The sequence below is a fragment of the Ailuropoda melanoleuca genome, chromosome 17, assembly GCF_002007445.2.
Source record: "Ailuropoda melanoleuca isolate Jingjing chromosome 17, ASM200744v2, whole genome shotgun sequence".
NCBI lineage: Eukaryota > Metazoa > Chordata > Mammalia > Carnivora > Ursidae > Ailuropoda > Ailuropoda melanoleuca.
This window is the reverse complement of record NC_048234.1, coordinates 10978087-10999622: the sequence shown is the minus strand read 5'-3', so window position 1 is coordinate 10999622 and position 21536 is coordinate 10978087. Positions and strand designations below refer to the sequence as shown.

General features: G+C 55.0%; 1 protein-coding gene across 1 annotated transcript; it reads right to left on the bottom strand.

The window, feature by feature from the left end:
* Positions 1 to 777: 777 nt before the first annotated feature.
* On the bottom strand, positions 778 to 19831 carry LOC100484616 (multidrug and toxin extrusion protein 2). Its single transcript, XM_019801383.2, has 17 exons — positions 19709 to 19831; positions 18699 to 18800; positions 18343 to 18411; positions 17427 to 17575; positions 16773 to 16815; positions 13805 to 13849; positions 13488 to 13585; positions 12932 to 13029; positions 11769 to 11882; positions 10945 to 11012; positions 10243 to 10351; positions 9501 to 9576; positions 8986 to 9055; positions 2732 to 2864; positions 2558 to 2652; positions 1989 to 2091; positions 778 to 998 (listed from the first exon to the last, which is right to left on the bottom strand). Exons 1-17 carry the CDS (start codon positions 19829 to 19831, stop codon positions 778 to 780), a joined length of 1716 nt encoding a protein of 571 aa, XP_019656942.2.
* Between the last annotated feature and the right edge of the window lie 1705 nt (positions 19832 to 21536).

Genomic DNA, 21536 nt, shown 5'->3' with positions numbered 1-21536 from the left:
AATAAAGTCATTTTGTTTGTGAACGTGTTTATAGCTACTGATGCCAAAGGCACTGGGTGTGGCTGGAGAGGCCAGACCGCTCTCCACTTTGTAGGCACAGAGCCTGGAAACGGTTGGCAGTCCCAGGAGAAGCGTCCTAGAGTTTGGGTTGGCATTGCCTTCCATCCCGAGGCTGTGTGGCCTGGCGATCAGGGTTTGGCTGTCCTTGTTTGGACCCCATCCCTGCTGTAAGAACAAGTGTTTCTCAAGGTCTGCGAGCAGCATGGTGCTGACGGAACGAAGGGTTAGGGGAAAGGCAAAGGAGGGTCTGTGGACGGCCTCCTGCCTCCTCGGGGTTTCACAGTGCCCAGATCTGCAGGGGTGGGGCAGGGACGCACGGGGGAGGGGTCGAGGCCGCCCCGGGTGGGGCCCACCAGCCCCGCTCTCGGAGCTTCACAGAGGCTTTGTGAACAGCCCGGAACACCAGAGTCTGCTAGGAAATGATGTAATTTAATTGGGTGACAGTGTGCTGATATGAAATCTCCCGATTTGAAGGCATCTAGTCCTGACTCCTAGCAGCAGTCCCAGGACTCTCTCTCCTCGGTCGGTGGGCGGCTGCTTAAAGAGCAGAGGGGAGAAAGCCAGTTTGACACACGAGTCTGACGCTGGTCACACGTGCCAGGTGCAGGTCGTTCTCGGAGGTGTCGGCCCACTGGGTCCAGCAGGTGCTGTTGGGGGCAGGTGTGGGCAGGTGGGGGCGGCCGCTCCTGGCTCCCTTTCTGTCTCCCAGCTGCGTGGCTAGTGTCTGGTGGTCAGCAACCTGATGGCCAGGCCCACCGACAGCATGGCTGACGCCGCCCCCAGAGCAGCCCCACGGCGGACGAGCAGCTGTTTCACTGACAGGGGGCTGGGGGCGGCCGACAGGGCACGGGCTGCCTCCGGGGTCCTGAAGAGGTCCAGGTGGCACTCGGGCCTTGAATACGTCATCAGGGTGATGCCTGGCGAGTTATCCGTAGCCACTGCAGAGGCAAACAGGAGCCAAGTCAGCAGTGCTGGGGGGCTGGGTGGGGACGGCCCGGCTGCAAGTGTTATGCTGGGTGACAGTTACTCGGCCTCTGTGCCTTACAACGGAAAATGCCTGCACAGAAGCACAATGAGCCTGCTCTGCTCCACAGCAGGATTGGAGGAGGCAATGATGTGGGAAAGCATCTCGCAGTGTGAGTCTGATGCATAGGTAAAGCTACTACTAAGATCACGTTAAAGGGGTTCCTATCCGAGCCTGTCCTTGGGATGACGCGTTGAGTGTAACGTCCACATCCGTCTTCAGAGCACACATTAAATGCTCAGGCGGACCTTACCGTGGTCTCTTGTGACACTGAGCTCCCCGAGTTTAGTCCGCTAGCTCCCTACTGCGCTGATGAAGGCAGAGCCCCGGGGTGAGAGGAGGTCACCGAGATAAGTGGGCTGTGTCCATGCACGCCCCACACGCTATGCTTGCCTGGCCTAGAAGGGCACCTGTGCCTCGAGCCAAGGCTGCCACTTTTTCACAGAGACCCTGGATATAAATCAGAGGTGCCCACCTATCCGATGGGGTACAGAGAGGTGGGCAGGGGAAGAGCCCCCACCCAGCCGGAGCAGCCAGGCTGACCTGCTGAGGCCAACTGCTGTGGGCCAGGACATGGCCTTCAGAGAGGAGAATGTGCTCTCGGGTCTGACGGGTCCCTGCAAGGATCTTCTCACCTGTCCCAGTTGCAGGAGCACGGGGAAGCGACCTAAGCTCTCAGCCTGCCTTCCTCATCTGAGAATGGGGCATAGTCACGACCTCCCTTCGAGCAGGCTTAGTCGTGTCATCTTCCTGGTTACTTAGGACCGCGCGTCCGTGCCAAGAGGAGGAATGGCAGCCTGGGCTGTGAGGTTCCCATTTGCCCCGGGCCCAGACACAAGGCCGCCAGGAGCAGTGTCCCCCCAGCATGGTGTGTGCCCAGCAGAAGTGTCAAGCCCAGCATTACCTGAAGACGTGACAGTTTTCACAGGCCCGGGGCTGGGGGCTGCGGTCGCCACGGTCACCGTGCTGTCAGGGCTCTGCGGCAGCAGCCCGGCGTGTTTCTGAGCCTACGAGAGAGAGAGTTCTCTTGGGCCAGCCTGAGCGAGCGCCTGGGTCAGCCGGTCAGCCCTCCCGATCACCACCGGCCTCGTCAGCACCCTGCCTTAACACGCTGTAAGCTCAGGGCGCCTGGGTGGCTCAGTCAGTTACGCGTCTGCCTTCATCTCGGGCCACACGCTCAGGGACTTGTCTGGGTTCAGCCTTGTTTGAGCTGTTTGCTTTTTGGGGGGGTTGTTGGCTAAGGAAGGGGTTTTCGTGTGCGTGCTTCTCCTTGTAATCAGAGAGTGTACTGGCACTTTCTGGGGTCCTGCTACAGTGATGAGCTGATGCAGAGGCCGAGGTGGCCCCTCCGTGGTCCCCGCACCCCCAGCTTATCCCACAGATCACTGCTGCCGATGCCCGACGTGCCCTGAGCGCGGCAGGGGAGCAGTCACTCTGCACGCTTGTCCAGGCCGGGGCCCACCCCTCGCTTACCTCCTCTGCAGCGAGCTTCCAGTCCATCCGGGTGGTGTAGACGGCAAAGGCAGCAGCGGCCAGGAGGCCACAAGCCAGCATGCCCAGCCAGAGGCCTGCGGGAGACAAGCAGCCGTGGGGACAGAGTGTCCGAGGGTCCCCAAGCCTCTTCCGACCTTCCCTCGCGGCACATACCCATGATTCTCATTCTGACCACAAAAGTCAGAACGATGCCGACAGGGAGGCCAACGACGTAGTACATGACGGCATTCACGATGGCTCCGAAGGCCTGCTTGCCGGTCCCTCTCAGGACTCCACCATAGACGCACTGGGAGCGGAGGCAGAGAGGGGCGAGAGGTGGGCGTGAGACGGACGGCAGGCCTCCTGCCACGGGCTCCCTTCTGAGCCACTGTTGTTGCAAGGCCTCCTTTCACTCAGCCTTGGGACACTGCTCTCATCCCCTCTGTGGGGACACCGAGTCAGGACAAGTCACTTGCCCACGGTTGCAACCGAAATAGCCATGTTCTGGACACAACTCCAAGCCCCCTCTTCACCACCACACCGTGACTCCCTCTAGAAAATCAAGGTAGGATTGGTGACCGACCACCGGCCGGTCTGGGAGACGTGACCAATGTCACACAGAGTTGTGTTCACGGAGATGTGCCATGTGGCCTTCCCACTGCTGCCGTGACAAATTTTTGTCAGTTAGCAGCGGGGAACCAGGCATGCGTACGTTTCTCTGCTCGGGAGGTTACCAGTCCGAAATGGGTCTCGCTGCGCTAAAAGCAGGGCGGGTTCCTTCTGGAGGCCCGAGGGGAGAATCTATTTCTTTCCCTTTCGCAGCTTCTAGAGGCAGCCCTGCATTCCTTGGCTCCCGGCCTGCAGACAGCGGCGACACCATCCCAGCCTCTGCTGCTGGCCTGGTGTCTTCCTTCTGTCTCGGCCCCCCTCTCTCGCTTATGAGAACCCTTGTGATTATATCGGGTCTTCTGGATAATCCAAGATCATCTGCCCCAGCTCGAGACCTTCACCTCATCCCGTCGGCAAAAATCCCCTCCTGCCACCTGCCATTCGCAGGTCTGGGGATGCGGATGTGGATGGACATCTTCGGGGGCCCGGCTTCCGCATGCCGCACGTGGCCAGCCCAGGTGTCGTCTGTTCCGCGTGAGACCTGCAGCCCTAGCTCGCTGCTGTCCCCGTAATGCTCCCAGACGAGAACTACTCTGGACAAAAGGCTAACACTGCTTTGTTTTATTGGGCTCATCCTCCCAACCTGATCTCCGACTAAGGAACGGGAGAATTACATCCGCGGTTCGTGTTTCATCAGCGCGGCTGCTGAAGACATGCTTGGTTCTTTTTCTTTCCCTGAGAGGAAGGAGGTGGGGGATTTTGGGGTTTGCTTCAGGCTTTTGAGCACAGACGCAGTGCGTGCGGGAGGGGAGATGTGTGCCTCTTGAACGTGGAAACGCGGCGTGTGGGTTACTCGTGTTTGTCATGACATAGAAAGTATTTTTTGGTTAGAAGAAGACTCCTCCCAAGTAATGATTGATGCGCTCTGGACAAGTATTTCTCAATGTCGCCCTCCAGGGGACATTGGGCAATGTCTGGAGGTGGTTTGGGGTGGTCACAAGTCGGGGGGTGTGACTGGTACCTAGCGGGTTGAGACCAGGGATCCTAAGCCTCGTACAGTGCACAGGGCAACCCCCTTACACCAAGGAATTATCCATCCTGAAATGTCACAGCGCCAAGGCTGCAAAGCCCTTTAGAGCATTTTGAATGACAGGGACGGTTTCCAGTGACCAACACACAAGAAGGGCCAGACCTCCCCCGCCCCCCCCCCGCCGCCCAGGAAGCTAAGCCTAAAATTAAAGGGAGGAAAAAAAAAACCCAGAAAACTGAGTAGAGAGAGCAGCTGCAGGCTGTAGAGGGGGCAGGATTCACAGAAGCAGCACAGGCAAATTACCAAATAAAACAACAGGTCACGGGGAAAGGTCACACACACGGACATTCTCTGGGATGGGTCTGTGCCAGACCACACGATAGAATTAAGTTAGAGACACCGACAAGAAAGAAATCTGGGAAGACCCCCAATGTTGGAAGTTAACACGCTTCTATGGGTCAAAGAATAAAGAACAGGAGAAATTGTAAAATATTTTGAATGCATTTTGTTGTTGTTGTTGTTTTTTTAAGATTTTATTTATTTATTCGACAGAGATAGAGACAGCCAGCGAGAGAGGGAACACAAGCAGGGGGAGTGGGAGAGGAAGAAGCAGGCTCATAGCAGNTCTGGGATGGGTCTGTGCCAGACCACACGATAGAATTAAGTTAGAGACACCGACAAGAAAGAAATCTGGGAAGACCCCCAATGTTGGAAGTTAACACGCTTCTATGGGTCAAAGAATAAAGAACAGGAGAAATTGTAAAATATTTTGAATGCATTTTGAATGCAAAGTAAGAGAACATATCAAACTTACTAGATACCGCTAACACAGCACTTAGAAAACATTTCTAGGGGCACCTGGGTGGCACAGTGGTTAAGCGTCTGCCTTCGGCTCAGGGCGTGATCCCAGCGTTGTGGGATNGCATTTTGAATGCAAAGTAAGAGAACATATCAAACTTACTAGATACCACTAACACAGCACTTAGAAAACATTTCTAGGGGCGCCTGGGTGGCACAGTGGTTAAGCGTCTGCCTTCCGCTCAGGGCGTGATCCCAGCGTTGTGGGATCGAGCCCCACATCGGGCTCCTCTGCTATGAGCCTGCTTCTTCCTCTCCCACTCCCCCTGCTTGTGTTCCCTCTCTCGCTGGCTGTCTCTATCTCTGTCGAATAAATAAATAAAATCTTAAAAAAAACACACACACATTTCTATAGCTTTAAATGCCTAGATCCCAAAAGAAGAAAGGCCTCAAATCAATAGCCTAATATTCCACCCTAAGAAACTAGTAAGGGCAAACTGCATTGAAATAAGGCAGGAGGATGGGAATAATGATGATGAGAGTGGAAATCATTGAAACAGACAACAGAAAAACAACCGAAAATCAACGAAACCCCAAATTCTAGTTCATTGATGAGATCCACGGCACTGACAGACACGTGCCAAGGAGTTGACCTTGGTAAAATAAGGCTAAGAAAATAAGAAAGTGAAGACATAAATCACCAGGGGCGCCTGGGTGGCGCAGTCGTTAAGCGCCTGCCTTCGGCTCAGGGCGTGATCCCGGTGTTATGGGATTGAGCCCCACATCAGGCTCCTCCGCTATGAGCCTGCTTCCTCTCCCACTCCCCCTGCTTGTGTTCCCTCTCTCGCTGGCTGTCTCTCTCTGTCAAATGAATAAATAAAATCTTTAAAATAAAATAAAAAAAAAAAGACATAAATCACCAAAATCAGGCATGAAAGACATTACCACTGACCATAACGGAAGGGATGATAAGGAAATACGGTGAGCAACTTCGTGCTGAAGAATTAGACAAGTTCAGTCTAAGTGAATAAACGACTAGAAAGACACAGATCACTGAAAGTAACTCAGCAAGTAATAGAAAGTGAAGAGAAGACCTGTAACAAGTAAATACATTGGATTAATTTAAAAATCTTCGGACCAAGCCCAGGTCCAGATGGCTTCACTGGTAGAATTCTATCAACTATTTAAAGAAAAAATAATGCCAATCCTTCCCAAACTCAGAAAGCCTAGGAGGAGAGGTGTTACCCTGATACCACAGGCAGAGTAAGAGATCACAAAGAAAAGATAATAAGGAGCAGACATATCTGTCATGAATGGAGATGCAAAACCTTGAGCGAAATGTTAGCAAGCCAAATTCAGGGATAGGTAACAAAGATCTATACCATGGTCAGGAGGGCCTGATCACAGGCATGCAACGTATAACATCTGAAAATCAATGTGACTCTATCATATGGCTAGGATAAGGGACAAAAGCCACTTGATTATCTCAATAGACGCAGAAAAGGCATCCGAGAAAATCCAACACGGTTCATGAGAAAATGTTTTAACAGACTAGGAGTAGAAGGGCTCTTCCTCAGTGTGATGAAGGGCATTTATAAAAATCCTACAGATTTCATGTGGAAAGACTGAACACTCTTGCCCTACCGTTGGGAACAAGACATTGATTATGCTCTGTGTGGATCCAACATCATATTGGAGTTGAGTTCCAGCCACATGGGGAGAGGGAAGTAAAACCCTTGATTCACAGTTGACCTGATCCTATATGAACGTCTTAAAGGAATACACACACACACACACAAAATCACTGGAATGAGTTTAACAAAGTCACAGGATAAAAGATCAATAAACAAAGATGAGTTCTATTTCCAGAAGCTAGGAACAGTGACCTAAAAATGTAATGAAGACACCAGTTCCATTCACAATTGCATAAAAAAAAAAAATACTTGGGGATAAATATCACAAAAATAGTGCCAGATGTGTCCACTGGAGACTACAAAACGTTGGACAAAGAAGACCTAAGTAACTGGGGAGACACTCAGTGTCCATGGATTGGAGACCCCAATATTGTTGACAGCTCTCCCCAAACTGCCCTCTAGATTCAACACAATTCCTTTCAAAATGCCAGCAGGGAGAAAGGGGGGAGTGACCAGGGGGCACATGGATTTCAATGGCAGTGAAACTGTTCATATGAGACTATCATGGTGGATCCATGTCCCTTCTAGATTTGTCAAAACCCACAGACTCTACAACACCCCGAGGGACCCCCGACTATGAACTGTAGACCTTAGTTAATAACGTATCAATGTTCCCTCATCAGCTCAACAAGGGGACCACACTCATACAGAATTAATAACTACTAACAAGACATGAATAATAAGGGAAACTGAGGGGAGGGAGGAAGTTTATGGGACCTCTACATTTCCTTCTGTAAACCTAAGACTGCTCTTTAAAATTTATTAATTTTTGTTTCAAAAGACAATCCCAAGAATGAGCAAGGCAGCAGAAAGACGGGACCCCTCATATATTGCCAGTGGGAGTGTAAAATGGTACAGCCACCAAGGAAAACAGTCTGGCTGCTTCTTAGGAAGTTAAACATACACTTCCAACAATTGAACGCGCAGGGCTCTACCAAGAGAGATGAAAACAGACATCCACACAGAGACGCATGTGTGAATGCTCCCAGCAGCCTTAGTCATAAAGGGCAAGAGCCAAATGTGGGGGAGGAAGGTAGGTGACGGAAAGATCCTAAAACCGGATTGTCCTGATGCTTGCACAATTCTAAATGCATGGATTTCATGGCCCATAAATCACAATCCCACACAGGCGTAGAAAAAGAAAAGCTTCGCAGAAAGCATAAATTAAGAAGAATATAGCCAGGAGAAAAGATGACAAGGTGCCAACAAGCAGCTATTCGATCCCTCACGATTGCTAGCCGTACATTCGCTGGAGGTCCTTGGGGGAACAGAGAAGTGTTGCCCACTGGAGAAGAGGCATACTTAATTCCACCAGGAATTCCTATTCCCAAACCTTAACTGTAAGAAGAATTTCTCAGCTGTGGCCAAAAAAAAAAAAAAAAGTAGTGTCCTTGATGCCATCTGTGACAAAAGCTGTAACAGATTCCGCAGGATGGTTTCTTTTCACGTTCTGTGATAAAAGCTTGGGATACCATCATGAAGCCCAGTGCAGAGGAGGCAGTTCTGCTGGAGGCTGAGAGCACGGGCTCTAAGTTGCATGCCTGCTCGAGTCGAGTGTAAATTCTAGAATATATAGTGGATTGGGCAGAGTACGCTGTCTTTTAGAAAAATCCTTCACTGAGACTTTTTTTTCCATGCGCGTTAATAGTTATTGTACAGGTGATTTTCCCCAGGGCAGAACCAGCCCAGAGGGCAGGTGCTCTGTGGAGCTCTTGAAGCCTACACGAGCTGTTGCCTGTTATGCAAGGGACACGTTCCTGACGAACTCAGGACGTGAACTAGAGGACACAGGGTTCCAAACTCTGCTTCTAAAAGGAGATGTTAGTGTTTTCTTTCTTTTCTTTCTTTCTTTCTTTCTTTCTTTCTTTCTTTCTTTCTTTCTTAATGTGATGCTCTTTAAAACTCACATCATTCAGATCTGCACTAAATGGGACTTGTCTTGTAGTGGGCAGAGATGCAGAAAACTCGGGTCCCTCCCTACTCTGGGGTGACTCCCTCCCTCTCAGGTCCCTTTGCTTGGGCAACAGGGGGTGGGAGTTTATGCTGGTGCAATCTGTGCGTGTTTTGCCAATCTGCATTCATCTTTTGCCTTGCTGGAATTGCAGACGGGAAGGAGAGTCATTGTTTTGAATAATAATAGAATTAATACAAGCAAAAATTTTGGGCACTTCCTATATACAGTTAGCCCTTTATGTGCTTTAATGAGTTAACCCTCACATCCCAGGGAGGCCTCAGGGAGCGCCCATGAGCATGGACTCGGACTGGGGGTTCGGGCTTCCCCCCAGGGCAGTACTCACACAGACAGCCTCAAATAGCTGAAAGACGATATAAATGGGCAAGACCTTGTTCACCAGGGCGATGACTTCTCTGCAGGAGAGACAGGGAAGAACACTGGTGTGGAGATCTAAGGCATGACCGTGTCCTTGAGACGCATTATCTCCCCTCTGTTCCACCACCTCCTAAAACGGATCGGAATAGAGGCAGTTGCCCCACACGAACTTGACATTTCTAGCCCTGAGTTTCTGCATGACCGTGGGTCTTAAACTCCAGAAAAGTCCCCCCCCCGCCCCAATATCCTACGGCCCTTCGCTCAGCATCCTGTCCAAGCAAGTGATGGAGGGAGGCTGCGGTCCGGGGAGAGAAGCAGAGACGTCTGCTCGCCAGCTTCCTCCCAGTGAGAGCAGAGTCAGGCCTCGCCCCACTTCCTCTGGACCTCGCACCAAGCCAGCCAGCCGTGTGGCACGGCCCTGAGGACCCGCCGCCAGCCACTCCGGCGTTTCCCAGAAGTCCGAGAAGAGAACTGATTACCTACTCATCGTTTGTAAAAATATGCCCCAGCTTGTTTCTCAGGAGACTCAACAGCGTGCCCACAACCAGCGAGGTGCCAACTGGAAGAGACGAAGGAAGAGCATTTGCACCCCCCACTCTCACCCCCCCCCAGCCCTGCGGAGGAGCCCAGCGGAGGTCAGCGCCAGGCGGGACAACGGAGGGAATGCCTTTCCTCCTCTGGTTCTCAAAGTGCGGTTCCTGGCCCGGCAGCATCAGCATCACCTGGTAACTTGTTAACAATGCAGGTTCTCGGACCCCCGTCTCAGGCCTCCGGAATCAAAAACTCTGTGGGGGAGGCCCGGTGGTCTGTGCGTTGACACAGCCAACCAGCTGATTCTGATGCAGACTAAAGCCTGCAAACCGCTGCTCTCCACAGACGGGCGGCTCATCTGGACCCGGTAGCCTCAGAATGCAGAACCACGAGAGGGACACAAGATTGGTTCACTCTTGGATGGGGGGGTAAGGGAGGGGGCTGGGGGATGGGCAGGGCCCAAGCTCCAGGGGGATGCTGGGAGGGCAAATTTGCAAAAGGACCCTGGACAGCTGGAGGAAGAAGCCTGGGGAAGAAGGGACTTCACAAGGTGACACTAAGGTAAGGGGTGGAAAGGTGGTGTCAACTCAGCAGGGGCTGCTCCGGGCCCCGGGGGTGGGGGGCGGGGGGCTGGTTTCTCCCCTGCCTCGGGCTCCAACTTTCCAAGACCCCCCCCCAGAAGGACTGTACCCACCTGTGCAGAGCATGCCTGAGATGGTGGACCGCTTGGCTTGGGCAGTATCCGCAGCTCCCAGGGCCGTCCCCACCCGGACACAGACCGCGTTGCTGAGCCCCAGGGGAATCTGGGATCACAGGTAACAAGGGGCTGTCAGTGGAGCCAACCTCCAGCATGAGGAGATGGGCTGGGGATGCCCTGAGTGAGCCAGACAATGTCCCCAGGAGGCTGGCAGATACATACCTGAGTGACATGGGACAACTCATGTCTCTATGGGAAGGGGAGGGAGCTATGGGGACCGTGGTGGGGGACAGCGATGCCCCCCCTCCCACACCACCATCAGGGGACACCATCACCCAGCTCTCGCTGACTGGGGCATGTGGGAATGTAGGCCCACCGCTATATGGAATGTCCCATTTTTCAAGAAAATGCAAAACTTCAGATTACAATGTGAAATCTCCCCATTTTTAAATGGTGCCAATTCAAAAAATTCTAATACTAGTATGTGAGTTCAGTATTACCCTCCTGGAACAGCTGAGGGGCACCTGTGTGTGTCTGGCAGGGCCTGGACCTGAACAGGCACAGACGGTCCAGGAGGGTCCCTCAGGAGATAGAGATGGCCCTTGGGTGACTGTCCCCTCTTCTGTGACACCCAAGGCCATCAGGGGCAGCTGGGCCAGGATGGAGGGTGTGGGAAAGGTGCCCCTAGAAGGGACTCACCATGTAGACCACGGTGGCCAACTCGTAGAGGATGGCCTGGCCAGAGAGGTCCAGCACGCTGATCAGGCCTGCCGGGGGGAGGGGGGGTTGGGGGGGCACAGAGTCAGCACCCAGCCCTGGGGCTGGCTAACAGACCCTGGACAGGATGCCCCTCTGCTTTGGAGGCCGAGGGGCAAGTGATTTCCAAGGGCAGATTCGCAATGGAAGATGCTCCTGCTTGGCCTTCAGCCTTCCAGGAAAATCCTGGTGGAATTTTCTGGAGACTGTTCCCTGTATGGTTTGACTTTCACGTCCTTGGTGTATCTTGGCATGGTGAACAAGAGAAAAGAGACCTGGGCCAAGATCAGGAGAGGCGAGTTTGGGTTGCAGCCCTGCCACTCTGCAACTCTGTGTGACTCTGTTCTTGGGGGCTCAGTTTACCTATCTGTAAATGGGGGGTAAGGGTTGGACCAGAAGGTCTCCCAGGGCCATTCTCGCACTGGCCTGATTCTCGGGCTGTGTGGACTTCACCCTGGGTGCTCCGGTGAGCACATGCGTGTCACACGCCTGACAGGCCCACACATGCTCACACCCCGGCTGGTTCAGTCCCTCGCTCCCTCCCTGACTCAACCACTTGGCCTGGGCTCCTGCTGAGTTCTAGGCCTTTTGCTGGGTGGTGCTGGGATCCTGACAGGAAAGGGCCAGGCCTGCCTTCCGGGAGCTCACGACCTTGTGGGGGTGATAAGAAAGCCACAGGCCCAGCCTGGCCCAGGCTGCTGTACTGCCCCCCCGGGGAGGGGGCTTCGGAGCTGCCCACGGTTCCGGAGCCGTGCCCGTCCACTTACCCATGACAAAGCTCCCGATCTCGTAGGCCCACCACTCAATGCATATCATGAGCATGCTGGGAACGGCCAGAGAGAAGAAGGGGCCCCAGTCCTGCAGGCACTGGCTGGACCAGCCTAGGAACAGAAGCCCCGCTCAAGAGCTGGGCAGGGAGCCCACTGCACATGCCCACCCACTGCCAGGAGCCCCTGGCAACCCCTGGCTCTGCCCACTCCCGGGCTCAGCTCAGCACTTCCAGGCACTTCGTGTTCTGCACGGGGCATGCCCGCCAGTCCAGGGCTGGTGTGGTGCGGGAGGGGGGTGCAGGGCAAGGGCGCCCGCTCACATGGCAGCCCCACAGGGCGGCTCAGGATGGGAGCCTCAGGCGCGGGTGGGAGTCCCCACCCCGCCCGCGACACCACGGTGGGATCTTGGGGAACTACCCTGCCCTTTCTGGGCTCCATTCCCTCATCTGAAGATCTGAGTTGTCTTTGCCCTGCCTCTCTGGAAGTGTTCTTGGGAGGATGGTATGAGGTCAAGGTTGCCCAAAGGATTCTCAGGGCAGACAGGGCTGTGCAGACATGGGGGGGCAGGGGCGGCAGACTCCCTGCCCCGTGACTGAGGCCCCAGCCAGAGAGCTGGTCCTGAAATGTCTGCAAGGGGACCCCACGGTCTACAGAGTTAGGTTTCAGGAGGCAGAAAAATCTCTGACGGGCACAGGTTCAAGTCCAGCCCCAGCTTATGCCGCCTCCAGCATTTTGGGCACATTTGTTTAAACTCACTCTGTCTCAGTGTCCTCTGTGTAAATAAAATGGGGATAATAAAGTGTCATGGAGTTTAATTGGGGTCAGAAATGTCAGGCGCTCGGCCCACTGCTGACACCTAGGATTTCCCGTGTCACCACCCCTGAGATCAGGGAGCCGGCCGGAAAGCGCCCTGGGGCGGTCCCCAGCAGGGCTCTGCAGCGTGTCACATTTGGTTGGGGGGGATCTGGGGCGTCTGGGGGAGGGGCCCTGAGGGGTGGAGCAAAGGGGAAGGAGGCCCTGAGGGGAAGTGGAGGCAAGCCCCGAGACAGGGCCCCTCCACTGGGGCTCCAACTGGGCCTTCTGACCACCTGCCAAATGCACACCCTGGGCCCGTGCTGGGGTCCTGCTCAGCCCCCCAAAGGCAGGGTGGCCCTCTGCACCTGCCCACGTCTCCAGGTGCAACTTCTTCAGCACAATGTAGAGAAAGAGGAAGATGGTCTGCACAAAGCAGGAGATCGTGGTGGCGTAAGCCGAGCCCCTGCAAAAGGAGAGAGCAGGGCTGCGGCCAGTGGCCAACTCTGGCCCTGGGGGTAGGGGCCTCCCCTGCTGAAGTCAGCATGGAGGGGAAGGGGGCCCAGGCATGGCCCAGCCAGCACCCCCATCCTGGGATTGGCCCCAGCAGCCTCAAGTGCCGTGGGCACCATGACGACAGAGTCCCCGGAGTCACCCTGCCAGGACCCCGCTCTCGGCCTTTCCTGGCGGGCTGGGGCACGGATGAGGAGGGCTCCTCTCCTCGTCTCCTCGGTGGGGAGTCCCCCAGAACCCAAGGGACCAGCAGGACCCCCCAATTCCTCGTGACACCCCACTTCTGCACTACAGTCCCCGCAGTTCTTGTGAGGCGAGGATACTGACCGACCCACCCCAGTCAGGGATAGAGTGCCTAGTGGGCAGTGCTCCCTGATGCGACCCCCGAAGCCCCCCAGTCCTGGAGCTCACCTGACCCCCAGACTCAGCATGGAAACCAGGATGTAGTTGGCCAAGCCATTGATGCAGTTGCCTACAATGCCACTGAAGACTTGGGGCCAGACGATTCCCTGAAATAAATGAAGGGGGTGCAGGGCAGGAGCGAGGGGTGTGGCCCAGCCTGGGCACGTCCAGGGGCTGGAAAGAGGCTGGGGACATGCAGCTCCTTGCTGGGCCTTGGTCAGGCTCACAGATGGTGCAGAAAGGGGAAAAGCCCCAGGCACCCCTTCCCACTGGAATAGGGCAGTGTGCTGGGACAGGGGGTCGCCCCTCTAGCCAGGGACCTGTACCTGATTTTGCAAATATTTTGCCAGCAGGACATAAAGGAAAAATGCCTGTGTAAAATAAAAACAAAAAAACCAGACACACAAATAAACAATGAGTACCCCGAAACACGAGGTGAACATCAACAGATATTTCCTTGATACCCGAGTATGGAGTAATTACTTCGCCAAAGGATGTCTGGGCCCCACCCCCCGGGGGGGCTGAAACCCACTGAGCCCTCTCTGGTGCTCTGGCCCTGCCTAGGCAGACAGAGCCCCCTCGGGGCTCCTGCTCGGCCACAGGGGAGGACAGACAGGCGGGGGGGTTGGCTCCAACAGAGCACAATTCAGCAGGCTTGTGTAAGAGGACGAGCACCTGGCAGAGAGCTGCTGACCCCGACTTTCCATCAGTGCAGGGAGGCCACCCAGGGGCCTGTGGACAGAAGCGCCCACCAGAGCCCCAATCCAGAGGCTGTGACCGCCCTCCAGCCTGGCTCTGGTTGCTGAAAACAATCTGGGGGCAGTGGCCTCGGGCTGGGGTGGCTGGGGGACAGGGGGGCTCAGCAGTGTGGCCATTGGTAGTCCCTGCTGAGTAGGCTCAAGTCCCCGGGGTGGCAGGACCCTTCGTGTCTGTGTAGGACAGAGAGGCCATGCGCATCAGTCTGTCCCCGCCCTTCCCCCCCCCCATCCTCTGTCAAAGCCTAGCCCCGGGCCTGCGCCTTCCTACCCCATCCCTTCCCTTAGCCCTCTGCTTCTCTTCAGTATAGCCCAGTGCTTGAGAGCATGGAGCTGGAGCTGGATTGCCTGGGTTCAAGGGCTGGCCCCGCTTTATTACAAGCTGTGTGATCTTAGGCAAGTTGCTTAACCTCTCTGGGCCTCAGTGTTCTCAGCTACAATGGGGATAATCATCTGTGCGTACACTCCGTAGTCATCTCTACATATATATGGAAAGTTAATATTGCCAAATGCTTACAAAACAGTATATGGCACGTTTAAGCATCCCAAGTGTTAGGTAAGCATTATGTAAACGATAGTTGGCACTTCCATTACGACTTTACTGGTAAATTTTACAGCAGCATTTTATGGGAGGGACTGGCTTTATTCGATAAAGGAATTGCCACAGTGATAACGTCATGTTTTCCCCTGACCCAGCCCCAGTGGCCCTGTTTGGCAAGATACCAAAGGGGTGCTGTTGTTTCAAAGACGCCATCCCGGACACAGCGCTGCCCACTAGTCCCGTGTCTCGCTAAGCCTCAACAAATCAGGAAGTGTAGCAGTGAATTCCTGAGCAGACATACGGACCACTGGGTCCGGCCAGAAACCGACCTGACAAGATGCACTGCTTAGCTGGTATTTAATAAATTAATGGAGAAAGGAGAGAATACGCAATAATGAGTCCTAGTTAAAGTTTGTTAGATGGATTAGAGTCTTAAAGGTAAAAATAAAAACCTTAGGAGGGCTCAAAGACAACATAGGCAAATGTTTATATAATCTTGCAATGGGGGTAAGTGTTTTTAAGCTCATCAGAGACCCCATAAGGAAGAGGGCTTCTGGATCTGTTATGTATTCAATTAAAATTCTTTAGTTCAAAAATATCAAAAAATTAAAAGGCAAGTGAGAAGCTTAAAAAGTGAAAAAGTATGTGCCTTATACGACAAAGGGTTATTAGTTAACTAGAGTGATCATAATTAGAAAAAGATTAACCCAGGGGTGCCTGGGTGGCTTTGTCAGATAAGCATTGGCCTCTTGTTTCAGCTCAGGTCATGATCTCTGGGGTGGTGACATCAAGCCTTGCGTCAGGCTCTGAGCCAGCAGGGACTCTGCTTGAGGTTTTCTCTCTCCCTCTGCCCCTCTCTCGATCTCTCTCTAATAAATCAATAAATCTTTTTTTTTTAAAGATTTTATTTATTTGACAGAGAGACAGTCAGCGAGAGAGGGAACACAGCAGGGGGAGTGGGAGAGTAAGAAGCAGGCTCCCAGCGGAAGAGCCCGACGTGGGACTTGAGCCTAGAATGCCGGGATCACGCCCTGAGCCAAAGGCAGACGCTTAACGACTGCGCTACCCAGGCGCCCCTAAATCAATAAATCTTTAAAAAAAAAGAAAAAATGAACCCAGTAAAATAAGCGAAGGGTATGGGCAGTTCACAGAACAACAAAATGATCAATAAATACACGAAAAAAGGGTTCATTAGCAATAAAATGCACGTGAAAACGATTTCGAATTGGAAAAAAATGTTAGTAACAATACTTTGCACTAAGGAGAATGTGGCTAGTGGGGGTAGATTTGGTACAAATTGGCATGAAAAGCCATTGCCAGAACACGCCAATTCCAATAATGCACCCGAAGGAAATCGTTACAGACGTTCACAAAGATTTCTCTGTAAGAATGTTTATCACAATCTTCCTTCTGATAGTGAATATTGGAAACGGGAAATACCTACCAAACAGGGATTGGTTAATACAATGTTAAGACAATGATAGGATACTCCCTAGCCTTTGAAATGGATATTGTGGAAGGCTATTTATAATCACGTCCAGGGGTTAACAACAAATTGGAAAGGGGAAAAGCAGGTTATAATACCAAAGACACACATAGACCCGCTTTCCAACTACACGTGCGCATGCGTGTTTGAACACAGGCGCCCGCGAACAGAAATAATCCTGGAAAGAGCGATTACCCTATATTCTCTTGGGGGGGGGGCAGGATTCAAGGTGATTTAAAATGTTTCGTTCCCACGCTTCCCACGATTTCTCCAATAAATGGTTTTCTAATCAGAAAACATGTTATGTTAGTTCTTAAAAGGCCCATCTGCATGCACTGGAACGAGACTGGAATCCTCTCGCCTGCAGCCAGCCTCAGTGGCTCCGCCGGAAGTCGCTGCGGGCTCCTGGGCCTCCCCAGCAGACAGCATGGAAAAGCATAGAAAAGCAATCGCCAGCATCTAAGAGAGTGTAAGTCCACCCTCTTCCTGGCTCGGGAGACAGAGGCACTTACCGGAAGTGCTGGGATGAAGATGAGCACGTACTCCTGGGTTACCCTGCAAGAGAGCCAGGAGCTCCAGAGCGGCCCAGGCTGCGCCCGCGGCGGGGGTGGGGGAAGTGGGGAACAGGGAGGCTGCCCGAGGAACACTCTGGGCACCTCAGGTTGGAAGAGAGGCTTTGCCAGGCCCTGAAGACAAGTAGTCACGGGGTGTCACTAGTACGCGCTTGGAAGGTGCCAGAAGGGGTGGGGGGCGAGGATCTAACCTCGGGGTCGTCATGGCCAGGGAACTTAAACTTGGAGTAACATGTGGTGTTGGGGGGGGCGGGGAGAAGGTGATATCTTATCAAGAAAGCAGCAAAGGAAGTGCACGTCCTACAAAAGGAACAAGGTATTCCCATGCAGGGGCACAAATGCAAATCCCATCATTCCCGAATTAAGACTGGCCGCGTGTCTGCCCCCTGCTGGTCGCAGCTGGAGCAGCACGCCACGAAGGGAGACGCCCGGAAAAAAACGGAATCCTGGAACCTTCTTCCCGCAGGAGCAGCACCTGTGACCGCTGGCATCCCAGAGAAGCACGGGGCGGGGGGGGGGATATGGGGGGGAGTCTAGGGAGTGGTCTCCTTTAGGGGGTCCCTCCCCGGCGTCCCAGCAGGAGCCAAGCAGTACCTGGACACGGCCGGGTCCTGCCGGAAGAGCAGCAGGATATGCTGGGTGTTGAGGAAGAGCGCCCAGCAGGGGAAGCAGCAGAGAAGCAGCACCAGGGTGCCCCTCTGCAGGATGACCCCCACGTACTTCTTGTTGGGGCTGCCGAAGCTCTGCAAAACAGCTCAGTCCTGGGTCAGGCTGCCCACACCTTCAGTACCTTCCCTCTGTCCCCTGGGGGAGCCTAGCCAGGGCATCAACCCCCTTAGCGGCGCTAGTGCTGTGGGGGTGGGCCCGGGACTCCGTCGGCAGCCGTCCATGCCCCGGGAGCGGGCCTCTGGCACCCCCTGATTATAGCCGGGGGAGGGGGGTCCCTTCTGGGCTCAGCTTCCTCTGCCAGGGCTCAGCCTGCTCATACAATCGCAGTAACAGTTATTCACCGAACACTAGCCCCACGCCAGGCCCTGCACCAGCCTCGGTCTCCCCCTTGTGCCCAGTTCTTCAAAAGCCCCTAAGAAGGGGGCATCATTCTCCCGTGTCACAGCTAGAGCCAGGGAAGCTCTGAGAGCATTTGTCAAGTCCCCATGCTGCTAAGGGGCAACCAGGACTGAGCCCAAGTCCCAAGGTCCACCGTGAGTCCAGACCCCCCAGGAAAGCTGAGCCCCACTGGGCAGTTTGGGCCCCCGAGGGCAGGAGGGACCCCATAGGTGCACCCTCAGCATTTGACACAAGAGGCCAGGGAACGGCCTCCACCCCATTCCCTCCATGGCTCTCTTGCCCATCTGCTTGGACTCGTTGCAAACGACGGATCTAAGTCCCTGACAGCAGGCAGGCCAGGAGCAGCTGTCCCCAGCGCCTGTTTGATGGGCTCCCAGATCCAGGGGTCACTGAAGGGCCTTCAGTGGGTGCCCTCCTGCCCGGCTCCAGGAGGCCCACCCACCTGGGACATCAAGGTGTCACACGCCGAGGACAAGCCCAATCCAATGGAAACTCCACAGACATTGATGAACTGGAGCCGGACACAGAAGAGAACACCGGGCTTGTCAAGGGTGGGGGGGGGTGAAGAAGGGGAACCCAGGGGGGCACCCTGTGTCTGGGGGGGCCACCCAACAACAGCCCTGATGTGCGGCTGAGCCAGAGACCCCCTTCTTGCCCCAGACACCTACTATGTGCCACTGGGCAAGCCCCCTCCCAGGCCCAGCTGTGAATGCAGCTGTCAGCCCTCATGCTGTGTCTCCAGGATGGGGGCGTTCGGGTTAGGGAAAGCATCCCCAACACCGGCCTGGCGATACGCACGGCCACTGAGAGGGTCACTGACGCCAGCTCCAGCTTGCCCAGGTGCCCGCAAAACACCGAACTGACGACATGGATCATGAAGGTCAGCACCTGAAACAAAAACTGGGGGACAGCAGCCAGGGTCAAGGGTCCTGCCCCTCCCAGCCCCACACTGAGGCTTCTCCAGGTCCTGGGGGGGGGCCTCACAACGGAGACCCACAAACAAACAAACAAACAAACAAAAAAAACCACACAGCCGCCGGGCCCATCGCCAGCAACTGGGGAAAGAAAGCAAAGCACTGTGGCTAAGGCCTCCTGAGGACACCTGAGTCTTCCTTCCATTCTGCTGTCAGCAGCTGCCGTGAGCCTCTGGGCTCAGCCTCTGGGCTCCAAGCTTCCCTGCCTAAAGTGCAAGAATGCACGAGAAGCACCTAGCACCCACGCAGCCCGGAGCGCGGAGAGCTCAACGCAAACATCTCCTCCAGCCATGCTATTCATCATTTGGTCAGACCTCACGCAAAAGAGTTGGCTATGTCCACGTGGTGGGATTAGAGACAAACTTCTCTACAGCTTTTCAATTCGTCTGGAACTTTCATGGGGCCACGTACTGATTAATCTTTATGGTCAGAAAAAAAAAAAGTATCTAAAGCAATTTTCCCATTGGAAATAAAATGGGCAGATGGCCCCTTCTTCCCCCTGCAAACTGTCTGTGGGGGGGCCCCACAGACTCCTGCATTAATGGGTCTCATGGGTCATCCCAGGGATTCAATCCAGCCTTCTCTTTTGTTTCTTAAGGAAGACACACCTGCCCCTTTGGAGTGGGGGCTGCCGGCTGCTGAGCGAGGTCAGGCCCCACTGCCACCCCAGGGACTGCTGTCCTACTGTCACACTCTGGGTGGTGGCCCCTGGTCCAGCCTGGACATGGTCAACATGGGCAGTTTCTGGGGAGGGGTGTGAGCAGCCCCTTCACACCTGGACAGCAGCTGGCCTCCAGCCTTACTGCCTACCCGCCCCCAACTTCACCTTCTTACCAAGGGTCCGGAAAGGACAAAGAGCGTCCACACCTCGGCCCCAAAGCCAACAGGGACCAGCCTGCGGAGGGCAGGGCAACAGCCCCCTCGGTCTTGGGGGATGGTGTCCTGAACACTGTCCATTCCGAGACCAGGCTGCTGTCCACCCTGCATGCCTGGGCACTCCTACAGCCAGCCTTGCCCGGCCAAGCCCATGTCACCTCGCAGCCTGGCTAATGAGTAAGGGGCAGGAGGAGGGGCCGCTGATGCAACCTATGGGACATGCCCTGCCTCCCGGCACCGTGACCCTGTTGCCCAGCCCACTGGCTCTGTCACCAGGGGAGGGCAGGATGGAGCCCTGGGCACCCGGGAGTCATCCAGGCTGATGCTGTCCCAGAGCGGTCAACTGCAAAGGCCCAGAAGGAGAGGGTTTGGGGCAGTGTGGGGGTGTGCTGGTTCTGGGGGCGAGGGCAGGATGGCCTGGCTGGGGCGGGCTGAGACGCTGGGCATCTTACACCCCAGCACGACAGTACCCATGATGACTCCCAGTCCACAGACGAAGTGATGAGGACTGGGAGGGGTGGGGAGCCTCAGCCTCCAGAGCCCTGCCCCTGGAGCGGTGGGTGGGAGGACGCAGTGGCCTGGAGCCAGGAACCAGGATACCTGGGGCAGAGACCCCTAGCCCTCTCTCTGCCTGCCATCTCTTTCAGGAGCATCTCTGAGAGCCAGGGTGACCCCACTTGGGCAAACAGCTCACCCCTCTCGCCCTCCATTTTGCCCAGATGCCCATCACTGGGCATCCCACCAGGTTCCTCTCTGGCCTGCCCAGTCTACCTGCTCTTCTCTCCCATGCAGGGCTGGCCTCCGACCTGGGACAGGCGGGGCGGACCGCGGGAAGCTCTTCACCACCTTACTTGGTCCAGTCCCAGCTCAGGCTTTGGGAAGTGGGCTCAGCCAGGAAAAGGACGCACGAGTGACGGGGGCAGGCAGGACAGCGGCCATGGGAGGGGCCGTGCCCATCTGCCCAGCTGGTTCCCACACCCACCCCTGCAGGGAGGGAGCAGCCAGCAGGACCCCAGAACACAGCCCCGCGTGCACTGCACGCTGCTCCGCACGTGCACACCCTTCCTTCACGCAGCATCCCGAACCTCAGAGGCTCTGTGCACCGGCGTGACCTGGGCGACCACTCTTCCTTCCCTCATTCTGTCGAGCTCCTAGTGCAAATTTCTACAGCCTGCACACGACACAGTAAAATTAACTGCCACCGACACAGAGGAACGAGAGGACATTTTATTACCATTGCAATGATTAGCGTGTGACCAAAATAAGGCAGGGCTACGGATCAAAGCTCCGTCCCTCTAGTTACAAGCTGGTCGCCAGTATCTAAGATGTCACGCCTCCAGTGACTTTTCCAGTTCTCACCTTTGGCCCATTCTGGGCTGGGTTGGCTTCCTCTCCCAAAAGGGTGGCCAAAACCTTCTCCCTCACTCCGGGGCACCTGAGCCTTGGTGTGGGGGTTGTCTCTGTTAGGTGATACCAGCTGTCCCCAGATTGGGGGCCACGTGGCCAGAGCGGTGTCCCGCCAGCCTAGGCCCCCTGCCCCACTCTTGCAGCAGTGACGTGACTTCTGTGGTCAGAAGTCACACGTTGTGGGAGTCCCGGCGATGGGGGGCCTTGGGGGCGGGGGTTCGGGTAAGCCCATGGGTGCAGGGCAGGCGAACAAATCGAACTCCAAGGTCAGTTTTAAGGGAGGCAAAGCCGTCCCCACCAGGATGGAAGATATTCGGTGTCAAGGGCCTGCTTCCAGCTGCAACGCCGGGTTCTGTGGTCCAGTCTGGGTTTCTCCGTC

Bases quoted from the DNA above. Each gene is read 5' to 3' on its own strand.
- LOC100484616 (XM_019801383.2), bottom strand. From the start codon at position 19,831: ATGGACAGTGTTCAGGACACCATCCCCCAAGACCGAGGGGGCTGTTGC. The intron at 16,816-17,426 runs GTACTGCTTGGC...GCTCTCTTGCAG, and splicing joins CAGGACCCGGCCGTGTCCAG to GGTAACCCAGGAGTACGTGC. The intron at 13,030-13,487 runs GTGAGCTCCAGG...CTCCTTTTGCAG, and splicing joins ATGCTGAGTCTGGGGGTCAG to GGGCTCGGCTTACGCCACCA.